The 27,192-nt window shown below is 42.3% G+C and overlaps 1 protein-coding gene across 1 annotated transcript; it reads left to right on the top strand.

Moving 5' to 3' along the window:
* Window positions 1-74: 74 nt before the first annotated feature.
* LOC140494500 (ras-related protein Rab-8A) lies at window positions 75-25,763 on the top strand. Its single transcript, XM_072593747.1, has 8 exons — window positions 75-319; window positions 5,924-5,984; window positions 8,768-8,828; window positions 9,508-9,585; window positions 10,589-10,678; window positions 17,410-17,475; window positions 19,702-19,752; window positions 21,771-25,763. Exons 1-8 carry the CDS (start codon window positions 196-198, stop codon window positions 21,861-21,863), a joined length of 624 nt encoding a protein of 207 aa, XP_072449848.1. The 5' UTR covers window positions 75-195; the 3' UTR covers window positions 21,864-25,763.
* Window positions 25,764-27,192: the final 1,429 nt, after the last annotated feature.

Here is a 27,192-nt window from a genome sequence, read left to right as displayed (position 1 = left end):
TTCCCGGCGGAAACGGTTGTCAGAGCGAAGGGGGGGTGGAGGCCGTTTGTGATTGACAGGGGGTTTGACCATTAGCTATCCGGACAGCGGGCGTGGTCTGCTTTATTGCCCAATCAGCCGTGGAATCTGTCCGATATGGGCCAATGAGTGGTCGGGAGGCGGGACTTCCGGCGGAGCGGGGCGCGGGAGGCGGCCATGGCGAAGACCTACGACTATCTCTTCAAATTGTTGCTGATCGGCGATAGCGGCGTCGGCAAGACTTGTGTGCTCTTCCGCTTCTCAGAGGACGCTTTCAATACCACATTCATCTCCACCATCGGTACGGAGTATAGGGAGCCGCGGCCCGGGGAGGGCCTACTCTGTGGGGTTTAGTGGCTGGTTCCGGGATGGAGAGGCCGCAGACTATGGCGTCCTTCGCCCCCCACTTTTACCTGTCTGTCCAACACCTCCTCTACTCTGGGGCTATGAGGACCAGCCTGTCAGATTACCGCAACTGGAATACTGGATACTTCTCACAAGAGCTATCAACGCTTTGGGGATAATTGTCCGCATCCTTAGTCCTGATAGTGGTGACTTGGCTGTCGGGGGAGATTTAGTTGGTTCTTTCATTCCTGGACACTCTCTTCTGTTTCTATTACTCTTTTACTGCGTTGAAAGCACAATGTTATATTTCAAACAAATGTGTAGAACCTACAAGCTATATTTAAGTTCCTTGGATGTGTACCATGATAAAGTTTCCTGCTGTAGGATGGTTTATATAGGTCGTATGCTGTACAGCCTCAGCATGTGAGAAGTGAAAGACACTCCTGGCAATTTCGTTCACACTTGAGGGTTTGCTGCCTGTTTTATACGCTTGAATACTGGTTTTGAAGCTTGAACGTCAGATGGAGACACTATGGTGCATCATCATGAGGCTGAAAGTTGTGAAACTTTGTCTAGATATATCCCTTAGTTTAAGTGCAGTCAGGGAAGGAATGGATGTCAGAAGAAGGGAAGCAGCCAGGTAGTCAGCAGATCCTCCGAATGTATCTCTAGAACAAATTTTCTGTGTTGGAAATGTTGAGAGTTGTAGCTCTTTGAGGGAGTGCATTCTGAGCTGAGTGGCCCAAAGGAGGAACAGACAGAAAGTAAAAGCTATAGCACATGGAGACTCAATAGTGAGTATGCTGACGTTTCTGCAGCCATAGATGTGACTCCAGGATGGTATTGTGCTTCCCTGGGTCCAAGTTTGAGATGCCACTTCTGTAAGCTGTTCTGGATGGGTAGAGTGCACTATCAGAGATTGTGGTTCACATGGGTGCCAGTGGCATGAGTAGAAGGATAAGGTTCTGCAACAAAAGTTTAGCGAGCTAAGTAGCAGATTGAAAAACAGGACCTCAAAGGTTGTAATTTCTGGATTACATCTAGTGCCATGTACTAGTGAAAAGAGGAATAGCTGGTAGAATGGATGAATGTGTGCTAGAAAAGTTGGAGGGGGAGAGAGGGCTTTAGAATCTTGAATTGATGGGTCTGTATATGGGGAAGCTGGAAGCTGTACTAATGTGAGTTGTACCTGAGCCACAAGAGACCAACATCATTGCAGAGTGGTTTGCTGAGATGTTGGTGGAGGTTTGAACTAAATTTACAAGAGAATGGAAAATGGAGTGGTGTTGCACGGAAAAAAATGTCGAGCAGTCATGCCAGACAGGCAAGAAGTTAAGACATTAGAGAATTCAACAAAGCTAATGGCGTTTGTTTTACTGCAAGTAGTCTTGTGAATAAGGCAGATGAGTTGAGGGTGCTCAGTTGGTTGGCTCAATTGGCCAGAGAGCAACCCTGTAGTCTGCTGGGAGTATGGTGACTTTACCTTTTTATGATTACCATAACACGGTAAAAGATTTAAGATAGTCATGGAAAAGGACAAAGATGGACCAGAAATAAAGATTCTGAATTGGACAGATAGGATCTGGCCAAAATGGAACGGGAGAAGTTACTGAAGTGTGAACCTTTTCAAAATGGAACTAGTGAGTGTGCAGGAACAATGTGTTCCAATAAAAGTGAGTAGTGGGACAACTAAGTCCAAAGAACACTCTGTCAAAAAATGTATAAGATGGGATGAGGAAGTAAAGGGAAGCTTGTGGTAGGTAATGAGAGCTCAGAACACCAGTCATTCTCGAGGCATTTAGAAAGTGGAGGGGCAAAAACAGAAAATGCTGGAAAAGCTTAACAGATCTGGCAGCATCTGTGGAGAGAAATCAGAGTTAACGTTTCAGGTCAAGTAAATATGACGAAGGGTCACTCTACCTGAAACGTTAACTCTAATTTCTCTCCATAGATGCTGCCAGATCTGCTGAGCTTTTCCAACAGTTTCAGGTTTTTGTTTCTGATTTGCAGCATCCGCAGTTCTTTTGGTTTTTAGAAAGTTTGTAATCGTAGAATCCCTTTAGTCTGGAAACAGGCCATTTGGCCCAACAAATTTACACTGACCCTCCGAAGAGTATCCCACCCAGACCCATTCCCCTGCCCTACTACTTTATTTGAACCCTGACTAACTCACCTAACCAACACATCCCTGAACACTGGGCAATTTAGTGTGGCCAATTCACCTAACCTGCACATGTCTGGACTGTGGGAGGAAACCGGACCACCCAGAGGAAACCCACACAAACATGGGGAGAAAGTTGCTCAAGGTTGGACTGGAACCTGGGTCCCTGGCGCTGTGAGGCAGCGGTGTGAACTACTGAGCCACCCTTTGCTTAAAAATGAAATTACAAATACAACAAGGGTGTGTGAACACTGACAGGCAATAAATTAAAGGGAAATCCAAAGGCATTTCTAAGCGTATTAGGGGCAAGAGATATCTAGCAGAGGGGTTCAGCCCTTATGGATCAAACTGACAGTTTGCATATGGAGTTGTAAGATAGAGTTCAGGTTTTAAATGATTACTTTGCAACTGTGTTTACTATATAGATGATTATTGAGAGGGAGGAGGTATTAACCTTTTCAGCAAGCTTGAAAGTTAGACATACTCCAGGTCTAGAATCCCAAGTACTGTGGGAGAAGGTTGCAGAAGCCATGGTATTAATTTTTCTAGTCCTTTCAAGGGGACCACAAGGGAAGGTGCCAGAGGACCGAAGGACAGCTAGTATAGAACCATTCAAGAAGGGTAGTAGGGATAAACCAAGTAGCTATAACAGCTTGTAAATCTTAATATCAGTATAGGGAAACTTTTTTTTTAAAAAGACTGAAATAATCTCTACTTGGAAAGGCAAGGATGGTTCAGTATGGGAACCCGGGATGTGTACGAAGGGATTTTCAGCCGGAAACAAGCTGATTGCACTATGCAGTAGTGACTAGTTTCAATGACAAAGGCCTTCTGCCTGCTATTGACTGTGATTTGGTCCCAAGATACTGAGCAGATTGTGGTTGTAAATATTTGGTAAGTGGCTATCAGACCTTTGAAATGGAAGGAGTGGTCCTTTTCTGTATAATAAAAACACTTCCAGTCTAAAGAAACCCAGTTTAGTTCTCCTCAAGTTGCTGGAAGCTATGACTCTTAACTAATGAGTGAGAGGGACTTTACACGCGCGAGGCAGTGTGCCTCTGACAGGATATGAAAAAAGATTTTAGAAGGATGTTGCAAGGATTGGAGGGTTTGAGCTAAAGCAAGAGGCTAAATAGGCTGGAGCTATTTTCCCTGGAGTGTTGGAGGCTAAGAATATGGAGATTTATAAAATCATGAGGGGGATGGATAGGGTGAATAGCCAAGTTTTTTTTTCCCCAGAATAGGGGAGTTTAAAACTGGACGGCATAGATTTAAGGTGAGAGGGGAAAGATTTAAAAGGGGTGGCACGGTGGCTAGCCCTGCTGCCACACAGTGCCAGCGTCCCAGGTTCGATCCCAGCTTCTGGCAACTGTGTGGAGTTTGCAAATTTACCAGCATTTGGCCTATATCCCTCTATATTCTCTGTACCTGTCAGATGTCTTTTAAATGTTGTAATTGTACCTCCTCTACCATTTTCTCTGGCAGCTGATTAGATTCCCTATAGTGTGGGAACAGGCCCTTCGGCCCAACACGTCCACATTGACCCTCCGAAGAGTAACCCATCCAGACCCATTTCCCTCTGACTAATGTACCTAACACTATGGACAATTTAACATGGCCAATTCACCTGACCTGCACATCTTTGCACTGTGGGAGGAAATCCGTACAGACGTGGGGAGAATGTGCAAACTCCACACAGACAGTCGCCCAAGGCTTGAATCGAACCCAGGTCCCTGGTGCTGTAAGGCAGCAGTGCTAACCACTGAGCCACTGTGCTGCCCCTATATCAACAAACTCTGTGAAGAGAGACTATTGAACTACCTTATCCATGTTTTCCTTCTTTCTGTCGCATCCTTTTACTTTGTGCATGAAGGGAGTTAGAGTTTTAAATGGTAGAGTTATGTGTTGTCAGGCAGCATGGTGACTCAGTGGTTAGCATTTCTACTTCACAGCACCAGGGCTCTGGGTTCGATTCCAGTCTCAGGTGACTGTCTGTGTGGAGATTGCACATTCTCCCCGTGTCAGCATGTGTTTCCTCTCATTGTCCAAAGATGTGCAAGTTAGGTGAATTGGCCCTGCGAAATTGCCCATGGTGTTCAGGCGTGCATTAGTTAGGGGAAATGTAAAGTGTGGTAGGGGAGTGAGTCTGGGTGGGATACACTTTGGAGTGTGGGAGTGGACTTGTTGGGCCACATTGCAGGGATTCTATGATTCTAATTGTTTACCAGTAACTAAAATCTACTTATTTGCAATAACTAGTCATTCTCGTGAAGTGCAGAAACCTAGTCCAAGGTTTCAATCAACCTGGTATAAGTGACAGGTATATTGAAGGATTTTGTGTACCTTTACAAAATTTTCAACTGTTATGGTGATTCTGAGAATAGCTAAATTCAAGTGTGATATCCCAGTGAGACATAACAAATTAAGGACAGTTTCTTTTTCACCTATTGGGAACCCACTGCCTGAAAGAGTGTGTAGAGGCTGGAACTATCTCAATATTTAAGCTGTAGTTGGATGACCATTTGAAATGCCATTGCATATTAGGCTGTGGAAAATCAGGCTAGAATAGATAGGCACTGAAAATTAAAAATGCTGGAAATCACAGCGGGCCAGGCTGCATCCATGTAGGGAAACCAAGCTAACATTTTGAATGATTAAGTTAGATTCCCTACAATGTGGAAACGGGCCCTTCGGCCCAACCAGTCCACACCGACTCTCTGAAGAGTAACCCAGCCAGACCCATTTCCCTCTGACTAATGCACCTAGCACTATGGGACAATTTAGCGTGGCTAATTCACCTGACCTGCACATCTTTGCACTGTGGGAGGAAACCGGAGCACCTGGAGGAAACCCACGCAGACACGGGGAGAATGTGCAAACTCCCCTCTAGATGATTCTTCATCAGAACTGGCATGAAATATGGAGGGGGTAACATTTATGCAATAGTGGGAGGGGGTGGTGGAGTTCTGGAGGGGGGAAAAGGTTTTGGTAGTGCACATTAAGTGATTGTTCTGTCAATGGTGTGTCTAACTGCCAAACAGGAAACAATACATTGTCCCTTTGGAGTGGGAGGAGGGGAGAGAGGACATGATGACAGTGAACAGATAGTTGTAGATAGGTGCTTGCTGACCAGAGTGTACATGAAACTGAAGTACCTATTTCCATGATTTAAGAGTCTACAAGCCAGTTCTGATGAAGTGTCACTGGACTCAAAGCATTAACTCTTGTTTTTCTCTCCACAGGTACTACCCAACCTGAGTTTATCTAACACTGCTATTTATTTCAGATCTCCATTCTCTGTTTTAGTTCTGTGACTGAGGTTATGGATCAGATAACAAATTGAAATGAAGTGACCCCCCCTCCCCCCGCCCTTAACATTTTGTTTCCTGTTCTTTTCAGGTATTGACTTTAAAATCCGAACAATTGAATTGGATGGAAAAAAAATCAAACTGCAGATATGGTGAGGATGCTGCTTGATGATGATTTTGAATGGTGTGGGAAGGAACTATTGCTCCTGTCTTCAGTGTTTCTATATTTTGTTGATTGCATCTGTTTTGAAATCGAGTCTTTTATAAGGAAGACACTTAAACTTCTGGCGCTCTCTGTGATACTACTGCAGTCAGCTGATTTGAAAAAGACTAATCCACAGTGTGGATCATTGTAAGGTCAGTGGTTACCAAAGGACTATTTTCATTTGGTGACTTTTTGATATTCTCTATAATAGAACTTTGAACTGTAGCCAAAAGAAGCTCTCTTTGAACAATCAGACTGTAAGCTGTCCTGAAAGCAACTTGTAATTATCTAATCCCTTTTTAATATAGGCAGTCTCCCAATATACTTCTGAGTGGGGAATGGAAAAATCTAGGAAATGCAATAACAGAATGGCATTGTGTCGCAAGGTGGAGGAATCTCCAAAGGCTTGGTCTGAAAGAGAACTATATTGGTTGTTTCCAGTGAAATAAGTGACTGTATTACAAAAGTACTTCATTGGGATGTCCTGATGTTATGAAAAAAATGTAACAAGTGGCAATAGCTGTAGACCAGTCAGCTGCTTGAACTTGCGTCGTTGTTCAATCTGGTTGTGGCATACCTTTAGCTGCATCTTTCCACATTAGCCCAGATTTCTTGATTCTCCTTAGTATCTGAAAAAGTATTGATCTTTGCCATGAATATACTCAGAGCCTGAGCATTCACAGCTCTCTGGAGAAGAGCATTCCAAAGTTTCAGAAACATTTAAGCAACATTTGCATAGGGTCATAGAGATGTATAGCATGGAAACAGACCCTTTGGTCCAACTCATCCACACCGACAAGATAGCCTAAATAAATCTAGTCCCATTTGCCAGCATCTAAACACCTGCTATTCATAATACCCATCTTGTAGGCACCATAGTCTTTGAAGAAGAGTAAAGATATTTGAGCTGAAGGAAGCAAAAAGATGAATTGAAGTTTAGGTGTTGGGAGAGCTGAAGTTGTGATAAATCATGCATAAGTGAGCTTTCTCTTGGTGTGCCAGATATAAAGAGAATCCATTGCTTAAGATGCTTTCCCTATGACAGAACAAGCACACAAAGAAAGTTTTACTCTAAGCTGTTGTGAACTGGAATACAGTATCTAAAGGAAAAAAAAGTCAACTATTTTGTAATTAGTGTGACTCTTGTTCAGTGGCCAGGAGTTAAATGGAGAACAAGCCTTTCTTCTACCTTTTTTGTTCTGTTAGCGTATGATAGAGACTTTTTTTCGGGTAAGAATATTAAGCATTCAGGCTCTAATGTGGTTTAAGGTATTGAACAATCATGATTGAATAGAATAGCAGAACAGACTTGAGATGAATCGCTGCTTTCATGTTCCTGTTTGCTTGATTTTTCTGTTGGCTTTGAGGCTGCCCTACTTGATAGCGATTCATCAAATCTTTCACAAGTTTGAAAATATGTTCGATCCCATTAATGTCTCTGATATAGTGTGAGTCGGGGTGGTGGGGAGGGGACCCTTCATTCAAAGCAACTGAAATCACCAGTTTGTGTCTGGATCAATTTTGGGTTACAGGTTCTCATCCACTGGAGAGTGGCTTAAATGCTCATTTTATCTAGAAAAGTGTGCAATGTGTAGGAGCTGGTTCTAATCTGCTGTGCAAAGTGGTTGGACGCTGCTTATATCCTTGACGAATGGTGCAATGTGAAGTGTTGACTGTTAAAGACTTGGCAAGTTACAGAATTTAAAACACTATGGTTAGAAAGCAACTGTTCAACTTCTAAAACGGAGATGTTGTGGGTTGTGAACCTATAGAAGGGATGGCAGTCTGAAGTGTCCAGTGGAGTGAACCCAAGGAGATGTGTTCAAAGTACACTATCTGCACTTCCTTTGGGCATCCAATGTGTAAGTCCCAAGACTGACCATCTGCATGATAGATGATATTGTGCAGAATTGGAACCAACCTTAATCTCTCCTGACTGATTTCATTCATATTGCCCAATCTCTGGAGCGTTTGTCCAATTAGATAGACTCACCAATGAAGCTGAGAATGGGTACTGCTGTTTGTTTGAACTAGCAGAGTGGTCCTACCTGGGCAAGTGCACATTTGCATTTGCATTCAGCATTGTACCTGACTGAATTAAAGGTGTTTCTCCTCAGTTTCCTACTGGATCTATTAATTCCTAATCATATTTATAGCATTTAGCTTTGAACTCCCTCATAAGAAGAAATATCTTCTGTATTGCCCAATCAAACTGGATTAATTGTGGTTTGTGATTTGGCCAAATGAACATCTTCACTTTGAAGAGTGTGCTTTCTTCTGGGAGTGGGTCACTTGTTTATGTGTGTGCATATGAAAAATTATATGCGTGGCATTTGATAAAATCTGTAACAGCCCACTCTAAATAGATGCAGTAAGTAGTAGCTGTACGTAATATTGTTCTAGCATCTTATACTTGGGCGTCTCACAAATTGGAAATGGAAGCATTCAGCCATGCAGTTTTAGTTAAATCCTACCCATGAGACTGAGATAGCAGTGTGATGAAAACACACTAAGACACTACCTAATCCCATTTGTGACTTGAATAAAGGGAGCGTGTGGCAGTTTAATCAGTAAGGTGCTTGATAATCTCTCAGGGCAATTGTTTTATAAGTGTCTGAGATGTTTGTTTGTAAAAGACAAAGGAAAGGAGAAATGTGATCTCATTAAAAAGTTTATGGAAAAGTTGACTAAGATCAAAAGAATGGAACTAAAACTGTTCAAATCTCCTAGGGACACAGCTGGACAGGAACGCTTTCGAACAATCACCACTGCGTACTACCGAGGGGCCATGGTAAGGTGTCACTGGCACGTCAACTTAATATATTATTAACCCTGACGCTGTACAGAATGATGGGAAGGCATGGTGATGGGTAAATTACTATATGCTGTTTATGTACGTAATGAAGAATGGGATACTGTTCAAAGTTCACTGGGCAGCCCCTCAGCACCAGGGTTCCAGGTTCGATTCCAGCCTCGGGTGACTGTCTGTGTGGAGTTTCCACATGCTCCCCGTGTCTGCGTGGGTTTCCTCCGGGTGCTCCAGTTTCCCCTCACAGTCCAAAGATGTGCAGGTTAGGTGAATTGGCCATGCTAAATTGCCCGTAGTGTTAGGTGCATTAGTCAGAGGGAAATAGGTCTGGATGGTAAACCATCTGAGGATTTGTGGACTTGTTGGGCCGAAGGGCCTGTTTCCACACTGTAGGTAATCTAATCTAGTCTAAAGTTAAACATTAATTTTATTTCCAAACTTGAATGGCCATTAATTTGTACTGAGAGATCTATGCACAACGGGGTGAGATATGAGTGTGTTTCTGTGTTTAGATCTAGGTGTATAATCTTCTGAAGCTGTCCATTATTGCTGTTTAAGATGCTAAGTATCAGTTGTACTCTGCTTGTCACCACGGGCCTGTGATGAGTGCTAATGAAAGTGAGGCCTTTAACTCAATGGGTTAACACTTATGCTTTGGCAGGGAATCATGTTGGTGTATGATATCACAAATGACAAATCCTTTGATAACATCAAGAACTGGATCCGGAATATTGAAGAGGTATGTTTTCCAAACAGACATACATGTGCTGAATCTTTTAAATCTGGAAAGATCTTGGTTTCAAATCCTCCCATTCAAGTGGATGGTCTAGGCACAGTACTGTACTTCAACAGTACCACTCTTTTTCGTTTTGGACATATTAGACTTCTCATACTAGCCGTTTAAAGTTGTCTGTCCACTCGAATGAGTTATAGAAATTCCTGTGGAGCTTATCAGATAAGAAAAGGGGTGTATTTTCAATGCCCTGGCTAACAACCCCTTTGAAACTCTATCTGTTTTTTTATAATCTCAGCCATTTGTTCTGGATTATAACTTCCTTGAGTTTTGAGAAATGAGTGCAAGATGTTACAGGGTGACAACAGTAATCTCAATCTAAGTCAGGACAAGATGCCTTTTTTTTTATTGCAAATTCATGCAAATGCTCAATTTTCTTTATCTTCCCACTACTTCTCTACCAGCAGGAACTATATCTTTACATATTAGTTTATTCATGTTCACATCATCTCTTTGAAGCATCTCCATTGATGTAATGTTCTCTGACCTTTAAAGGAAGAGATGATCACCGTGAATTACTTAAACAATAGTATACCTTAGACACTTGGATATGAGAAGCTTTTCCTATTAAACAATGTGATATAGAGAGATTGGCATGAGGAGTTTGGCTGTTTGCCCTTTTCCACAATATTTTGGTCAAGATTACTTGTTGAGAAATATGTTCTTAGAGATCAAGTATTCATCAAGATCTTCTAATAATCATTTTGAGTCACTTGGCTCATTGAAAGTATCGCCTTGCATCAGTTTGTATTTATTTTTGCCAATGGGACGAAGTTAATGTTACCCTGTGTGGTGCTTGAGAGGATTTGACCATGCAAACTTGTGGAGTGAAGTAAGACATAACATAGCTGGGAGGATTGTAGGTGCTGAATTGTGAATGATGCGAGGATTTGTGCTGAATTAGATTTTCTCCTTTTTACTTTAGTTGCTTTTCTGTCTTTTATTCCAGCATGCCTCAGCTGATGTAGAGAAAATGATCCTTGGGAACAAGTGTGATGTGAATGAAAAGAGGCAAGTCAGCAAAGAACGTGGAGAGAAGGTATGATTACCAAAACTTTTAAGGATAGCTGACTCCAAAGAACTTAAGTTTTTGTCAAATATTTTCTTGGATGTAAGGTAGAATGGTTGCTACTCCATGATTGAGCTTGAGCATTGTTGTGGACCAAATCAGCCCCCCTCAAAAAAAATTTTGAGAAAGTAGACTAGATCCTAAAAATTTTCCTTTTTTTCAAGGCAAGCAAAGTGTCTTAAAGTGTCGACTGGTCGAATTACTCTATGTTAAGCAAAACAAAACTTATTTAAGCATTGTAGTTACAACACAACCAAAGAGAGGAATTTAGAATAACTTTACAGAATAATAGATACAGTACTATTACTAATGAATTGTTCCAACATAGTAACATCCAATAAACACACCCGTTGCCAAAAAGGAAAATTGAGACACAGATTCTCACAAGTAACTCTCCAATCCAGGAGGGAAAAAAACATCAAGATAACATTGAGAGAAAGTAGCAGCCAAGAGACATTCACTGAAACTTCCAACTCTCTTTCATATCTTCTGATGCTACTGAAAAAGACAAAACCCAGAAATTTGTATCTGAGAGAGCTGGGCACGGCCATTCAGGCTGCTTTTTTTTTTAAAATGCCAAGGCCTCCCGAGCTTTACTCATCTGATCTGCCGTAATCAATTTGCTGTCTCTGCCTTACAACCTTTCTTCAAAAAAACCAAGACAAATTAATGTGTTTAAGCATCTTGGGCCTATGCAGGGAAATATCTGACCAGCCTATAATCCAAGAGCAGTCTGATATTTTGAACTGAATGTGATGATATTGTTGTTTGCCTTAATATATCTACATCTGTCTCTGGTGCCATTCAAAAGTGAATACTAAAGACCAAATTGTTAAGGTTTGTTTCAGTGAAAGTCACTGCAGAACAGCAGTGATGATCTAATTAGTCTTCCATTCATACTAAAATGGCAGTAATTCAAGAGAGACACTAAAAATTCATTGCAAGGAAAGCGAAGCATACTAAAGAGAGAATGAGGCAACCATAGCTGATCAGGGAAGGCAGGGACAGCATGAAAGCAAAAGAACGTATAATGTAGTGAAGGGCAGAGGATTGTGAAGCCTACAAGAGGACAACAGAGGACAACAAAGAAAGAAATAAGGAGGGAGAAGATTAAATATGAGGGTAAGCCTCCCAGTAATATTAAAAAAGATTGCCAAAAGTTTCTTTAGATATATGAAGGACAAAAGAGAGGCAAAAGTGGACTTTGGACCAGTGGAAAATGACGCTGGAGAAGTAGTAATGTGGAACAAAAAAAAATGGCAGAGGAACTGAATAAATGCTTTGTGTCAGTCTTCACAGTGGAAGACACGAGTAATATCCCAAAAATTCAAGGGAGTCAGGGGGCAGAAATGCACTTCACCAAGGAGAAGTGCTAGAAAAACAGGAATGGAGGGCTTATACCCGAAACATCGACTCTCCTGCTCCTCAGATGCTGCCTGACATGCTGTGCTTTTCCAGCGCCACACTTTTTGACTCTGATTTCCAGCATCTGTAGTCTTGACTTTCTCCTAGTCAGTAAGACTTTGGAGTCCATTATGAAGAATGAGATTTCTGAATACTTGGAAGTACATGATAAAATAGGGCAAAGTCAGCAAGGTTTCATCAAGGGCAGGTTATGCCTTACAAATTTGTTAGAATCGTTTGAGGAGGTAATGAACAGGTTAGACCAAGGAGAGCCAATAGATGTTATCTATCTGGACTTCCAGAAGGGCTTTTAATAAGGTGTCATACAAGAGGCTGTCAAATAAGACAATGGCCCATGATGTTAGAGGACAGGTGCTAACATGGGTAGAATATTGGCTGTTTGGAAGAAGGCAGAGAGTGGGGATAAAAAGCTCCTTCTCCGGATGGAAGCTGGTGATTAGTGTGTTCCACGAGGGTTGGTGTTGCGACTTTTCATTTTTACACTACACTATTAGAAGAACCAAAGACGCATGTGCCAAACATCACCAACTTCATCAGCAAGGGCAAATTTGTCAAGCTAGTGAACCTATGCCTTATCACTCACGTCACCTACAGAGAAACCAACAGAGCACTCATGGAATCTCCGATAACAGGGTTCTTAACAGAGGCAGTAATGCAGTGACTCTAACAAACAGCTCTGCCAGCCATCCAACCCAAACTTTGGGGCCGCTACGTCATTGATACCTTTTGTCTACTTGTTTGGCAACGAAACAAATTAGAGGAAACCTTCAAGACCATCAATAATACCCTTACTGGCATAAAATTCACTAAAGAGGAGGAAAACAACAACAAACTACCATTCCTAGATGTCGCAATAGAGCGAACAGCCAATGGGAAACTTCAAACCAGCATCTACAAGAAAACGATCCATACTGAGCAAATACTCAACAACAGAAGCAATCATCCCAGCATCCACAATTGAAGCTGCATTAGAACGTTATTTCAACGAGCCACCACACATTACAACACGGAGGAGCTACAGACAGCAGAGGAAAATCAGTGTATACAAAAACTGGTACCCAACGAACACAGTCCACCAATTTTCTCAGCAACAAACCTAAATAAGCAGACAAAACACATCCAGAAACCCTAGCATCAAAGACATCTCAGAAGTGACTTTCAGACTACTCAGACCTCTTGGCATCATGGTCTCCCACAAACCCACCAACACACTAAAACAGCAGCAAATGAACTTGAAGGACCCTATACAGACATGCAAAACTAATGCCATACTCAAAATATCTTGCACGAACTGTATCAAACATTACATTGGGCAAACAGGCAGAAAACTAGCCACAAAAAGACATCACCCACTTACTAGTATCTTTACATACAGATGAGGAAGGACACCACTTCGACTGGGACAACACATCCATCCTAGGACAGGCCAAACAGAGACACGCGTGAGAATTCCTTGAAGCATGACATTCCAACCGGAACTCTATCAACAAACACATTGACTTGGATCCCATTTACTACCCCCTGAGGAAAAAAAAGAGCAGGAAATGACATCACTGACAAAGGAAATCTAAACACCTGAAAAGCAGACCATACCACCATTGCTTCATCCGAAGGCTCATTGATGTTACCTAGTATGGTGACGAAATGCCTGCAACTGAACCTAACAGCTCAGCGAGCAAACCTGCATCCAGAACTTTTCACTTTTTATATATTAATGATCTAGATGAAAGAATTGAGAAAATTCTGGCTAGGTTTGCAGATGATACAAAGGTAGGTGGAGGGGGCAAGTAGTATTGAGGAGATGGGGAAGCTGCAGTAAGATTTAGGTTAGGAGAGTGGGCAAAGAAGTGGCAGATGGCGTATAACATGGGAAAGTGTGAGGTCATTCTCTTTGGTAGGAAGAATAGAGTCATGGTCTGACTTCTAAAATTCAGAAATCTGAAGTGCAAAGGTATTTGGTAGTCCTAGTTCAGATTTCTCAAGGTAAACTTGCAGGTTAACCTTGTGTCTGCCATCTTAACTACCAACTTATCATTCACCTCGAGAGGACTGGGATATAAAAGCAGGGATGTATGTCTGAGGCTTTATAAGGCTTTGGTCAGACCACATTTAGAGTATTGTGAGCAATTTTGGGCCTCTCTACCTCAGGAAAGATGTATTGACCCTGGAGGTTCAGAGGAGGTTCACAAGAATGATCCCAGGAATGAAAGTTTAACATATGAGAAATGTTTGAGACCTCTGGGTCTATACTCAATGGAGTTTAAAAGGATGAAGGGGGGGGGGGATCTGACTGAAACTTTCAGAATACTGAATGGCCTGGACAGAGTGGATGTTGGGAAGATGTTTCCATTGGCAGGAGAGATGAGAACCCAAAGGCACAGCCTTAGAGTAAAGATAAGACCTTTAAAACTGAGATAAGGAGAACCATTTTTAGCTGGAGAGTGGTGAATCTGTGGAATTCATTGCCAGAGAAGACTTTGGAGGCCAGGTCATTGAGTATATTTAAAACAGAGTTGAAAAACCAATCAGCTATAACTGAATGACAGAGTAGACTCGATAGGCTGAATGGCCTAATTTTTGCTTCTATGTCTCAAGGTTTTATTGTCTAAAGTTAACTACATCATGGAATTCTTATGGTTGACTTAAAATAGATGTCAATTACTGTTCTTACATTCAAAATTTACTAACTTTTCTGAACTGACTGCGCCATGTCTAATTCTCTTGATTTAGTGATGTGAAAAGTCCAACACAGTGGGTATTAATTGCCTAACAATTTGTTCGTTTATTTTCTGAGGTTGAAGTCTCAAGACCTTTTTCCTCCCCCCACTTGTACTTGGTGCAGGAACTATTTTGGTCAATTCACTCCCATTTTACCAAATTGGCATTGGATGCTATTGGCAGTAAATAAAAATTGAATGTTGTCAGTTGGCTAATATCACAGCCACACTATCTCTTTCCCTCCCCATTCTTCAAGCACACTGGAAAAAATAGTTTCTGATTTGTGACTAACTGACACCTCAGCATGACCGATAACCCCACTAGAATAAAGGGGGAATCATGATGCACAGATGGATGGTAAATGCTGAGCAGTCAAAGTGTAAGTGGTTGCATTGGACAAGGCTGGAGTCATGGAGAGAGGAGATTTGGGGACAGCTGCAACCACTTAGTTATTTTGGTGATAAGTTGTAATTCATCAAGACTCCATCTTCCAAATCTACAATCACTACTATCTAGAAGGACCAGCCCATTGGATACATGGGAATCCCACCACCTCCAAGTTGATAACCATCTAGACTTTTGAAACATATTGTTGTGCCCCTAGGTCAGAATCCTGGAACTCCCTCCTATCAATATTGTGGGTCTACCGATGCCGAATGGAATGCAGTGATTCAAGAAAGCAGCTCTTCACAACCTTCAGGGCATTAGGGTTCAGCAATGACCTCTGCCCAGCCAGTAATGCCCACATCTCATGAAATAATAAAAGATAAGATAGTGAATGTACTCCAGTTGTGGTTCTAGTGAATTAGTGTGAAGTGTGGAGCATTAATGTCTTTTTAACTTCATTTCTATTCTATCATGACATCAGCATTTGGTGCCCACTCCTTATTGCTGATGAACTGACTGACTTGCTCAGCCATTTAGGAAGTGAGCATTCATTGTATAACCGTGTATCTGGAGTCATGTAAAGGCCACACTGATGAGAACGCAGACTTCCTTCCCTAGAGAGCATAAGTAAACCAGATGGGATTTAGAGTATTTGATATAATTGTCATGGTCACAATCACTGAGACAAGCCTTAATTCTTTATGTAACTAAATTCTTCCAACTGCTGCCATAATTTGAACACTATGTCCCCAAAGAGGTAAAAACAATGACTGCAGATGTTGGAAACCAGATTCTGGATTACTGGTGCTGGAAGAGCACAGCAGTTCAGGCAGCATCCAAGTAGCTTCGAAATCGACGTTTCGGGCAAAAGTATTCCTGATGAAGGGCTTTTGCCCGAAACGTCGATTTCAAAGCTACTTGGATGCTGCCTGAACTGCTGTGCTCTTGCAGCACCACTAATCCAGGAACTATGTCCCCAAAGCATTACCCTGGGTCTCTGGATTGCTAATCTAGTAACATTGCTGCTACACCATTACCTCTCCCAAATCTTGAAGAATGAAGGCTGGGGGTGTGGGGGGTTCAAAAAATCTGATCAAAATAGCTAGCTGAAGTCACTGCTGTCTACAAAGATCCAGTTCCAGCTGATTTAATGCCACACATCAGCAACAGCACACCTCCTTACCTTTCTTTCCCATTCAAACTGACATAGGACATGTTCTTATTTGCTAGCACATTTGGGTGATGGCAGTGACCTCATCATCTAAGCTAGGTACATCCAAACCATCAGGATTTGCAATTGTTTGATGTTAAGTTTGAGGAAAAACTGCAGATTTCAGGCCAGTAAGACGTTCTAGAGAAATAGAAGATATTTTGGAGGGTGATGGTTAGCTCAGCTAACTGGCATGTGGTTCCAATAACAGCCAGTGGAATGGTTTCGATCGCATTTGGGTTAAAAAAGAGTTGGGATCTGCCTCATTGCCTATCCCTGAGTGTGGAAAGCAATGGCACACACCCCAACAAAACAAAAACGAAGCATCAGCAAGCAAAGAGCCAACAACTTGACTTCAGGCAGTGAGTCAGGAGAGAAAGGTAAATCAAACGTCCAGCTTAAAAATAAATTGCAAAGCTGGAGCAGGGTTGGTGGCTGAAGGCGGTAGCATGAGATCAACTAATAGAGTAAGTTTAGGAGTGGCAAGTTTCTTCTTTACATACAGTAAACCCGTGACTTATTCAAGAATTTCCCTGGATGAAGTGGTGAAGGTAAAAGCTGAGGAACAATTTATGGATGGTTTTCTGAGTACAAGTTGAAATAAATTGCTAGATCGTCAAGTAATCAGGCAACAACCCATTGACTTAGATCCCATCTATCTTCCCTTGGAAGACAACACCCACATTAAGAAACCAAGATCTATAAATAGAGAGATAGGACATACCACCGCCAGCGCTTCACCAGAGACTCTCACTGATTATGTTAACTAGTCATGGTGACAAAACATCTGAAAACAAACCTTCCAGCTCAGTGAGCTAACTTATGTACTAGGCAACAACTATCCAGCTCATGAATGGTCCCTACTGAGATTATACTAAAGTCAGTCCTTTGTCCATTCCATCATTTTCTTCTCCACACATTGTGCCATTCTGTTGGGTTATTTTTTTGTTTTCTCTTTCAGTTAGCCAGTGACTATGGAATCAAATTCATGGAGACCAGCGCGAAAGCAAATATCAATGTGGAAAATGTAAGTATCAATTGTTATTCAATAGTCAAGTGTACTCGATGTTTTCTACTTCTAACGAAACCCTGGGCTGACCCATCCCTGCCAACAGCTTTGTTGAAGCGCCAATTTTTTTTTCCCAAAGCTCCCTGATCAAATGACCCCATGTTTAATTTGTACTGCCTGATGCTCTTATTGTCAGGCCACGGTCTGACCACCAACAAATCTTGGTTTGGGAACTGCCCTCCACTTCGTCCTTCTGGACCTGAATTGCTGACTAATAACCAGACCAGCTTGGAAACTTGCCAGCAATTTGTGAGGCAAGGCAGGTCACATTTGCCCAATCAGTTCTCGCTTGGAACCAGTGTCTGTCAGTCACTGTGCCTCTCCCCATAACCCTTGATTTCCTAACTGATCTCAAATCTCTCTATCTCAGCCTTACATAAACACTGCCCCCACAGCTCTCTGTGGCAAGGAATTCCAATGAGAACCCTCAGAAAAAATTCACCTCGGTCTTAAATTGGTGCTCCTTTATTCTGAGACAATGCCCTGTGGTCCGAGACACACTCATAAAAGGAGACATTAAGAATCCTGTATGCTTCAATTAGATCACCTTGCATTCTTCTAAATTCCAGTGAGAGGACTCCCAACCTGTTAATCTTTGCTCATAAGGCAATCCCTCCCTATCAGGGATTAGTCCACCAAACCTCCTGTGGCTGCCTCCAATGAAATAATATCTTTGCTTAAATAAGGGGACTAAAATTGCCCAGTACTCCAGATGAGGACTCACTAGCACCTTGTGCAGTTGCCATAAGATGTCCTGAATTTTGTACTCCAAACTCCTTGGAATAAAGGCCAACATGTCATTAGCCTTCCTGATTATCTGCTGTACCTGTGTGCGAGCTTTATATTTCATGTACAAGTCCCTTTGTGCTGCAGCTTTCTGCAGTTTTTCTCCATTTAAATAAAACTGTTCTTTTGCCCATCCCAAAATGAACAGCTTCACATTTTCCCACATTGTACTCCATTTGCCAACTTTTTGTTCACTCACTTAACCTATCACCTCTGTAAACTGTTTGTAACCATCTTGCAATTTGTCTTTTCTTTTTGTCATCTGCAGATTTGGCTACAATGCATTTGCATCTGTTCTCAAAGTCATTAATATATATTGTAAACAGTTGCACTCCTAGCACTGATGCCTGTGGAACTCCATTGGGTACAGGTTGCCAACTTGAAAAAGAGCCCCATATCCTCACTGTTTTCTGTCCATGTCAATATATTGCCCTGAATGCCATAGGCTGTCATGACCTAACCTTTTGTGAGGTTTTGCCTTGTTGAACGCCTTCTAGAAGCCCAAATACGACACATCTTCGGGTTCCCCTCTATTCACTCTGGTTGAGACTTACTCAGAAATCTCTAGTAAATTAGGTGCGATTTCCCTTTCATAAAGTCACCCTTTGATTGATTAGATTATGATTTATACAATGTTTCTTTAATATCCTTCATGCTAATCTAGCCACCCAGTTCCCAGTAGCTAACTCTGTCCTCATTTCATTTTAATTCCCTTTATTTAAAACACAGTTGTTTCTGATTAGGATTGGAGGGAGGGAATGTCTGGAGCAGAGAGATGTTTGGGCATTAAGGAACATAATCAAAGGGGGAAGAGAGGAAGTGGGAAGTATTAGAGGCTGATGCCCAGGAACCCCAAAGCTGCAGTGTATCTCTGGTGATATGAGCAAGTGGATACTTGTGGATTTGCGACCGACCAACTGGCTGCTTTATCCTTCTTGAGTGTTGTTGGAGCTGCACCCAGGCAAGTGGAGAATATTCTATCACGCTCCTGACTTGTGCCTTGTAGCTGATGAACAGGCTTTGGGAAAGGTTCTACAGGCCACGTGACCTATGTTGGAATAGATAGCATCTTGGTCTGTTAAGGGGAGTTGGTAAGGTAGGCGACTGCCTAGAATTGTGGAGGACACTTAACAGTCTGGGAGAAGCTAAGACATCATGAATGGTGGCAGAAAAATAAGTAGCAGAGCAGAAATGAGGTGATCCAAAAGGTGATAGTGAAGTAGTTCATGTGAGTGACTGATCTGTAAACCTTGAGATAACCATAGTCTAATCAGCCATCTGATTGAATGTAAGATTGCAGTGGACAGTGCCAGAGAGCTGTTCATTCTCCTGTTATGGTCTCCTTTAATTTCCTTTCTCTGAATGGACAATTGATGATCCCAATGTTTACTGTTTCAGGCATTTTTCACGCTTGCCAGAGACATCAAAACAAAAATGGACAAGAAACTGGTGAGTACCTCAAGTCTGATATTTTCTCTTCTGAACCAGTAAGCTGAACTTTTAAGATCAGTGTGTATTTTAGAATAGGTAGCTACATGTGGGTAGGACTGGGTGACTGAGAGTTGGAAGTCAAAATAAGCTTATCAGCAAGCAATTGTATAACTTGCAATTGGTCACATCACTCATGTATTTAGAAAGATTAACCACAAGGCAGAGGAGATACAAGGTCAGTTTAATAACACTTGCATAAACTAAACTGGTTTAAGGAGACAATTCTAGAACCTGCAATCCAAGCTGTGGAAGGCACCGTTCCCATTGGTGACACAGAATTAGGGATGGGGTGATGGATAAGAGGGCAGAGACTTCAAAGGATCGTAGGGCTGGAGGAGTTAGAGGAAGAAGAAACTGTTGAAGGATGAAAACAGTGTTTAAGTTGTGCTTTTAAGTTGATAGACAAGGAGTCAATATGAGGTTGAAAAATGTGTTGCTGGAAAAGCGCAGCAGGTCAGGCAGCATCCAAGGAGCAGGAGAATCGACATTTCGGGCATAAGCCCTTCAGGAATGAGGAAGGTGTGCCAAGCCGGCTAAGATAAAAGGTGAGGAGGAGGGACTTGGGGGAGAGGCGTTGGGAATGTGATAGGTGGAAGGAGGTTAAGGTGAGGGTGATAGGTGGAGAAGGGGTGGGGACGGAGAGGTCAGGAAGAAGATTGCAGGTCAAGAAGACGGTGCTGTGTCGAAGGGTTGGGACTGAGATAAGGTGGAGGGAGGGGAAATGAGGAAGCTGGAGAAATCTGCATTCATCCCTTGTGGTTGGAGGGTTCCTAGGCGGAAGATGAGGCGCTCTTCCTCCAGGCGTCGTGTTGCCATGGTCTGGCGATGGAGGAGGCCAAGGACCTGCATGTCCTTGGCGGAGTGGGAGTGGGAGGGGGAGTTAGTGTTCAGCCACGAGGTGGTTGGGTTGGTTGATGCGGGTGTCCCAGAGGTGTTCTCTGAAACGTTCTGCAAGTAGGCGGCCTGTCTCCCCAGTGTACAGGAGCCCACATCGGGTGCAGCGGATGCAGTAAATGATGTATGTGGAGGTGCAGGTGAATTTGTGGCGGATATGGAAGGATCCCTTGGGGCCTTGGAGGGAAGTGAGGGGGGAGGTGTGGGTGCAAGTTTTGCATTTCTTGCAGTTGCAGGGGAAGGTGCCGGGAGTGGAGGTTGGGTTGGTGGGGGGTGTGGATCTGATGAGGGAGTCACTGAGGGAGTGGTCTTTCCGGAACGCTGATAGGGGAGGGGAGGGAAATATATCCTTGGTGGTGGGGTCTGTTTGGAGGTGGCAGATTAACAAAGGATGATACGATGTATCTGGAGGTTGGTGGGGTGATAGGTGAGGACCAGTGGGGTTCTGTCCTGGTGGCGGTTGGAGGGGCGGGGTTCAAGGGCAGGGGAGCGGGAAGTGGAGGAGATGCGGTGGAGAGCATCATCAACCATATCTGAGGGGAAATTGCGGTCTTTGAAGAAGGAGGCCATCTGGGTTGTTCGGTATTGGAATTGGTCCTCCTGGGAGCAGATGCGGCAGAGGCAAAGGAATTGGGAATATGGGATGGCGGTTTTACAGGAGGCAGGGTGGGAGGAGGTGTAATCTAGGTAGCTGTGGGAGTCGGTCGGTTTATAGTAAATCTCTTGTGTTGAGTCGGTTGCCTGAGATAGAATTGGAAAGGTCTAGGAAGGGAGGGAGGAGTCTGAGACGGTCCAGGTAAATTTGAGGTCAGGGTGGAAGGTGTTAGTAAAGTGGATGAACTGTTCAACCTCCTCGTGGGAGCACGAGGTAGCGCAGATACAGTCATCAATGTAGCGGAGGAAAAGGTGGGGGGTGGTGACAGCGTAGCTACACTGGATTACATGCAGGTGAGGATGTGACTCGTATAGGAAATAAAGCACTTAAAATGTTTGCTGTATAACAATGTGAATTTGTTAAGCTGAGATATGGTGGGATGCAATGTAATGACATTTTGCTTTCCTTCCCTTTTCCTTAAATACAGGAAGGCAATAGTCCCCAAGGCAGCAATCAAGGTGTACGAATCTCCTCCGAACAGCAGAAAAAGAGCAACTTCTTCCGTTGTCTTCTCCTGTAATGAACATTGCCTTAAAAGAAACAGCCCAATTTCTCACTGACTTGAAGTGGAGTGTGCACGCTCTGAGCTTTTCCTGGATAGACGGACACTTGCTCTGGAGAAGCCCTGTCGTGCTATTGAAGGCCTGAAGAGATCAAGCAGCTGAGAATTTTTTTTCATTAGCTTTTAGGATCTGTCTGATGATTACCTCAGGAGTGGAAATGGGCGAGTCAGAATCTTCTGATGGGAACCCCCCCCCCCAATTTACTGATTTCCAATCTAACGGGCTGTGATTGTTTGGAATCCTAATTTTCCCATTTCCTGTGTTCCCCTCTGGCTTTCCTTTCTTTTGGTTTCTCCTACAAATCTTGTGTTGTGTAGATGCTCTGGCATTTCCATTGATCTCGCTGTGCAATATGCTGCAATTCCTGTTGTCATGGCTTCACACAATGCTCTGTACTTGCCAGTGCGTCCCAGTGATTGGACTTTTTTGTTCTGTCAGTAATTGAACTTCTTTATCATATGTGTACCTTGGAGATGTTAATGGTTGTGCAAAGGATTGAGCAGCCCAAATGTCAATTTTCAAACCTAAAGGCAGATTTCCCTAAGTAGCTCCCTCCCTATGATGGTGATATACTACATACAGCAGAGTTGTTCTGGATCAGATTGAAGCAGATGTCAAGTGTAGTTGTGGATGTAGTCCCTTCAGTTTAACAGAGGCAATTAGTCTGCATCACTGTGTACAGCAGACTAGACTTTGACAACAAACCTTGGATAGACTCCACTCGTCACTTCCTTGTATTTGCTGTGGTAATGCTACAAGTCTGTGCCAGTTTGAATTGTTAAACTGGATTGGATAGAAATGGCCAGAAATCAGAAGGCAGAACAGAGAATTAGGATAATTACTGCTGAAAGCTGTCTGGTTCCCCGATGTTGTCTGAGAAAGGATGAAATGGAGGGTGGAATGCAAAAGGGAACAGGATGGGACAGGATATGGTGATATCCTTTTTTTTAAACTTGCTGATGTGCAATAGCCATGAATTTATTGAAGAAGCCTAGTTTATTTGGTAGTTTTTTTGTTTTCTTAGAGCGCCTTGACCAATGGAGCCGGCTAAACCATATTTTGAATAGTATTTCGATGTTAATGCTTAAACTGATGGGAGTCTGTGCTGTCTAAATCATGCCACTACTGTAATCAGAATAGTTATTAATTTACCAGTTCCAAACGTCTAGTTTAATGAATTAGAGACTTAAAGCACAGTAAGCAGGTCCTATTAATTCAGCTTATGCATAATGCTCAAACCTGAGTACTGAAATAGTCAAACCCCTCAGGGAGGTTAAATGCACTTTTAGTTGATGAGCAATGATTAATGGCTGTCATCTCCTTTAGTATTTGTGGAACAGGAGAGATCTGTGGATTGGAGTATACCAGTAGGTTTGCCTCTTGCACTATCCATTCCTGAGCCAGTCCCTGTTCGTGACTATCACTGTATAAACGTAAGTACTGGACAGTCGATTGTACCAGAATTTGCTGATGATATTGTTATTATTAGTCCTTTAACATGGAAGTATTTGTTTGAAGTTCCCTTACAGCTGGCGTGTGGCTAAGATGCTGCCCGGTAGACAAAAGGAGAAAGGTTTTAAAGACTTTAGTTCCTAGAATATTGCGTTCTTTTTTTAGAAAAAAAGCAATGAAAGGAAACCGATTCTCTTCCAATCTTTGCTGTCTTCTCTTGCCCCCAATACAGATCAAGGAGGAGTATGTGTCCTTGTGTTAAGTTGCTGCTTCCAAAGTAGAAGGGAAAACGAGGAATAAAGGGAATAGATGGATAATTCCGAGCCTTTTGAACAAAATATTTGGACTTCTCTAATCCTCGAGGTTAAAATCTAACATCATTGCTACATTGGAAGATGTTCTTTCTTGGGTAGTGCATGGTTACTGCACAGACAACAGTGAAGGAGGATGGGACAAAAGTGACCAACCATTGATAGCACTGTGTACAATCTATCTGTGTGTTGACTGCACTTTCTCAGTATCCGTTGTAGGCTCATTCAACAGTTGCTGAACTCAGACAGACCTGAATGTCTTTTGTGAATGTTACTAAGCACTTTGTGTAGCTCAATGGACGAATGAGTGAGAACCCACCCATTTAATTCTATCAGAAAGATGAAACCATTTTGAAATGTGGCCATGTGCAAATCATGACACAGGTTTAAACAGCCAGTCTGATTACTTCACCAGAATCCCCTGCCACATGGCACTATAAATGTACAGTGGATACCTCCCACAAAGTCTATTTCCAACTAAGAAGGCCTCCCTGTCTAACTCAATCCCACAGGGATACACTGACTCTGACACATGCACGTTTCACTTTCTGTATGAATATTGGGGTCAAATGTAACGGCCCAGTATGAAACTGAGAGCCCTAGCCCTTTAGGGATAAGTGAGGAATGCCTCTGAAGCTATGCTTTTCAACAATTTGTGGAAAGCCCTGTTTCCAATTTCAATTTCTTTTTCCTTTTTTGCAAGTTATTTTAATATTTTCCTGAGTAATGGCAGGTGATTCATGGCTGTTGAGTATCAGTTGGAAGGAAAAGATTCTTTATTCATTTGACGTATGTGAAACTCTATTTTTGAACTGTTTGTGATCGCAGTCTCCAGAATCTCGCTGGTGCTGACCTCCGAATGACCCTGAGCTCCGCAACACAAAGCGCCATACTGCCTCGCCTATGAAAGCGGCCTCCAGACCCCAACGATCTCTTCATTTACCACTATTCTCTTCATCTCTCAAACTGAAGATTTTATTTTTTTTATTTTAAATTAAGAAAAGGTTGTGTGTTTATTTTCTTGTGTGGATGTATTTTGTTCTGAACTTCCGTGTTCAATGCTGTGTGGCTCAAAGTTATTAGATTTTCATGCTTTTATTGTCCAGGGTGACTGGTACTGAAGCAATTACAGAATTAACAACTCCCCTGGCCCAGTAAAATACACTTCTTCTGCTATATTGCAAATATGTCTCTTCAAAACCATGAGTACAGTGCACAAGGTCATTCTGAGGGACCACATGGGGTGAAACTGTAAAATCTGTTGAGAAGTGGAGTTTGTCGATTAAAATTTTGGCATTTGGTCAACAGATTCTGCATTGTCTCTAACCCTCATCAGCAAAAATTCTAAAACTGATCAGCTTTGTGTAAAACTAACAGTACCTTAAGTTTTTTCAAAGGTGCTGGCTAGTATTGATGGGAGATATTGCAGAGGCAACCCTCCACCCACATGGCCAGTGTTTCAATACAGTCAAATATCATAGGGGACCCACCCCGAGGCAACTAGGTAGTTTGTGGCAGTGTGGTTATAATTGGAGAGATGAGCCTTGACTTGACCTGACTGAGTCTTTTGTGATTCCATTGGCTGTAGCTTGACTAGTGGCAGGAGTGGGAATCTCATCATTCCAGTATTCTGCTCTATCTTCTGTACTGTCATAACAGATAAGATGATCCACATTCTGACATGGCATTGATGATGCTATTGTGCTACGTACCCAGACCCCCCCGAGGTGTGGCCTGTGTGAGTTAAGGCAGTGTGTGGACTGCAGACTATAGAGTGCCCTCCCTCTTGTCAGTTTGAACGATCACAATTGAAACACAGTATTTAGGAAGATGCAGCTGGATTGAATGTGGATATGATTGTACCTGTTTCAGAATCATTGTTCCTATATTTCCTTCAAACATTCCTTGTGTTAAAGGTGTCCAAGATTCATTTGGTTCGAAGGGATGGGAGGCTGCATTGTTTCAGGTGACCATGTAAATAGCTTTACTTTGAAATGAAGCCACTTTATAATTCTTCTGTACTTCCTGAAGTTGCTGGATTTATAGATAAAAGTGGAGTTTTAATGAAATTAAAATGTGAGTCTTTAAAAAGCAGGAATTTCTGTTCTTGTAATTGAGTAGTTATTGAAGTATGTGACTTCCAAGGTGGCAGAGCGGGTGCTGAATCAGAATCCTGGCAATAATACCTGAACATCACGAGTTCTGACCTTGTCATAAAGGACCTGCTGGGGAATTAGATCCCAGTCATGATGCCTACATTTGAGTAATTCCCATTAAACTAGCAGTTACACTTTCCACCTCCCACTGAGGTCTGTACAACTGCATTAATCCATTCTTGCCAGTTTCAAGATACTATTGCTAATTTCAAAAATATTATTAGAAAATCCATAAGTTTGAAATTGGTAAAGGAATGGATTTAAGTTTATTATTAAACATTTCGCAAGCTATAAACCAAGCTAGAGATATTATTCTTAGCTGAGGTTAGCTCATTTAAACAAAGATGGTTGCTGAAATACATATATTCAGCAGTATGTGGGAACATTAAATATGGTACAGTAAATAGTGCTGTTCACCAGTCTGAGAAAGGGTAAGAGCAATTGCATTGAATGCTTTATTGATACTTGTCACACTTTTACCAAAATACAGTACAAAGTGTTGTTTTGTGTACTATACAGGCAGATCGTACCATAAAGTGCATCAGGGCAGAGCAGAGTGCAGAATAGTGTTACAGCTGCAGAGAACATCGAACATTACAGCACAGGCCCTGCAGCCCTCAATGTTGCGCTGACCTGTGAATCCAATCTGAAGTCCATGTAACCTACACTATTCTATTTTCATCCATGTCTATCCAATGGCCATTTAAATGCCCTTTAAAATTGGCGAGTCTACAACTGTTGCAGGTAGTCCCTTCCATGTCTCTACTACTTTGAGTAAAGAAACTACATCTATATCTATCACCCCTCAATTTAAAGCTATATCCCTTTGTGCTAGACATCACCATCTGAGGAAAAAGGCTCTTGCTGTGCATCCTATCTAAACCTTTGGTTATCTTATGTCTCAATTAAGTCACTGCTCAATCTTTTCTCTCTCAAAAACTGCCTCAAGTCCTTCAGCCTTTCCTCATAAGATCTTCCTTCCATACCAGGCAACATTCTAGTAAATTTCTCCGAACCCTTCCCAAAGTTTCCACATCCTTCCTATAATGTGATGACTAGAACTGTCATGTGTGGCTGAACCAGAGTTTTGTACAGCTTCAGCGTGACCTCATGGCTCCAAAAGTCAATTTCTCTACTAATAAAAGCTAGCACACCATATGCTTTCTTAACAACCCTATCGACCTGGTTGGCCATTTTCAGGGATCTGTGCTCTCTGCTCATCTACACTACCAAGAATCTTAGCATTAGCCCAGTACTCTTTATTCCTGTTGCTCCTTTCAAAGTGAATCACTTCACACTTTTCCCCATTAAACTCCATTTGCCATCTCTGCAACTTATCCATATCTCTCTAACCTACAATAGGTTCA

Source organism: Chiloscyllium punctatum, chromosome 24, assembly GCF_047496795.1.
Source record: "Chiloscyllium punctatum isolate Juve2018m chromosome 24, sChiPun1.3, whole genome shotgun sequence".
In the NCBI taxonomy this organism is placed as follows: domain Eukaryota; kingdom Metazoa; phylum Chordata; class Chondrichthyes; order Orectolobiformes; family Hemiscylliidae; genus Chiloscyllium; species Chiloscyllium punctatum.
The sequence above is the reverse complement of the archived record's forward strand: the minus strand, read 5'-3'. Positions and strand labels throughout refer to the sequence as shown.

Coding starts and splice junctions, on each gene's coding strand:
- LOC140494500 (XM_072593747.1), top strand. CDS start 196: ATGGCGAAGACCTACGACTATCTCTTCAAATTGTTGCTGATCGGCGAT. Junction 9,586..10,588: donor GGATCCGGAATATTGAAGAG/GTATGTTTTCCA, acceptor CTTTTATTCCAG/CATGCCTCAGCTGATGTAGA. Junction 19,753..21,770: donor CAAAAATGGACAAGAAACTG/GTGAGTACCTCA, acceptor CCTTAAATACAG/GAAGGCAATAGTCCCCAAGG.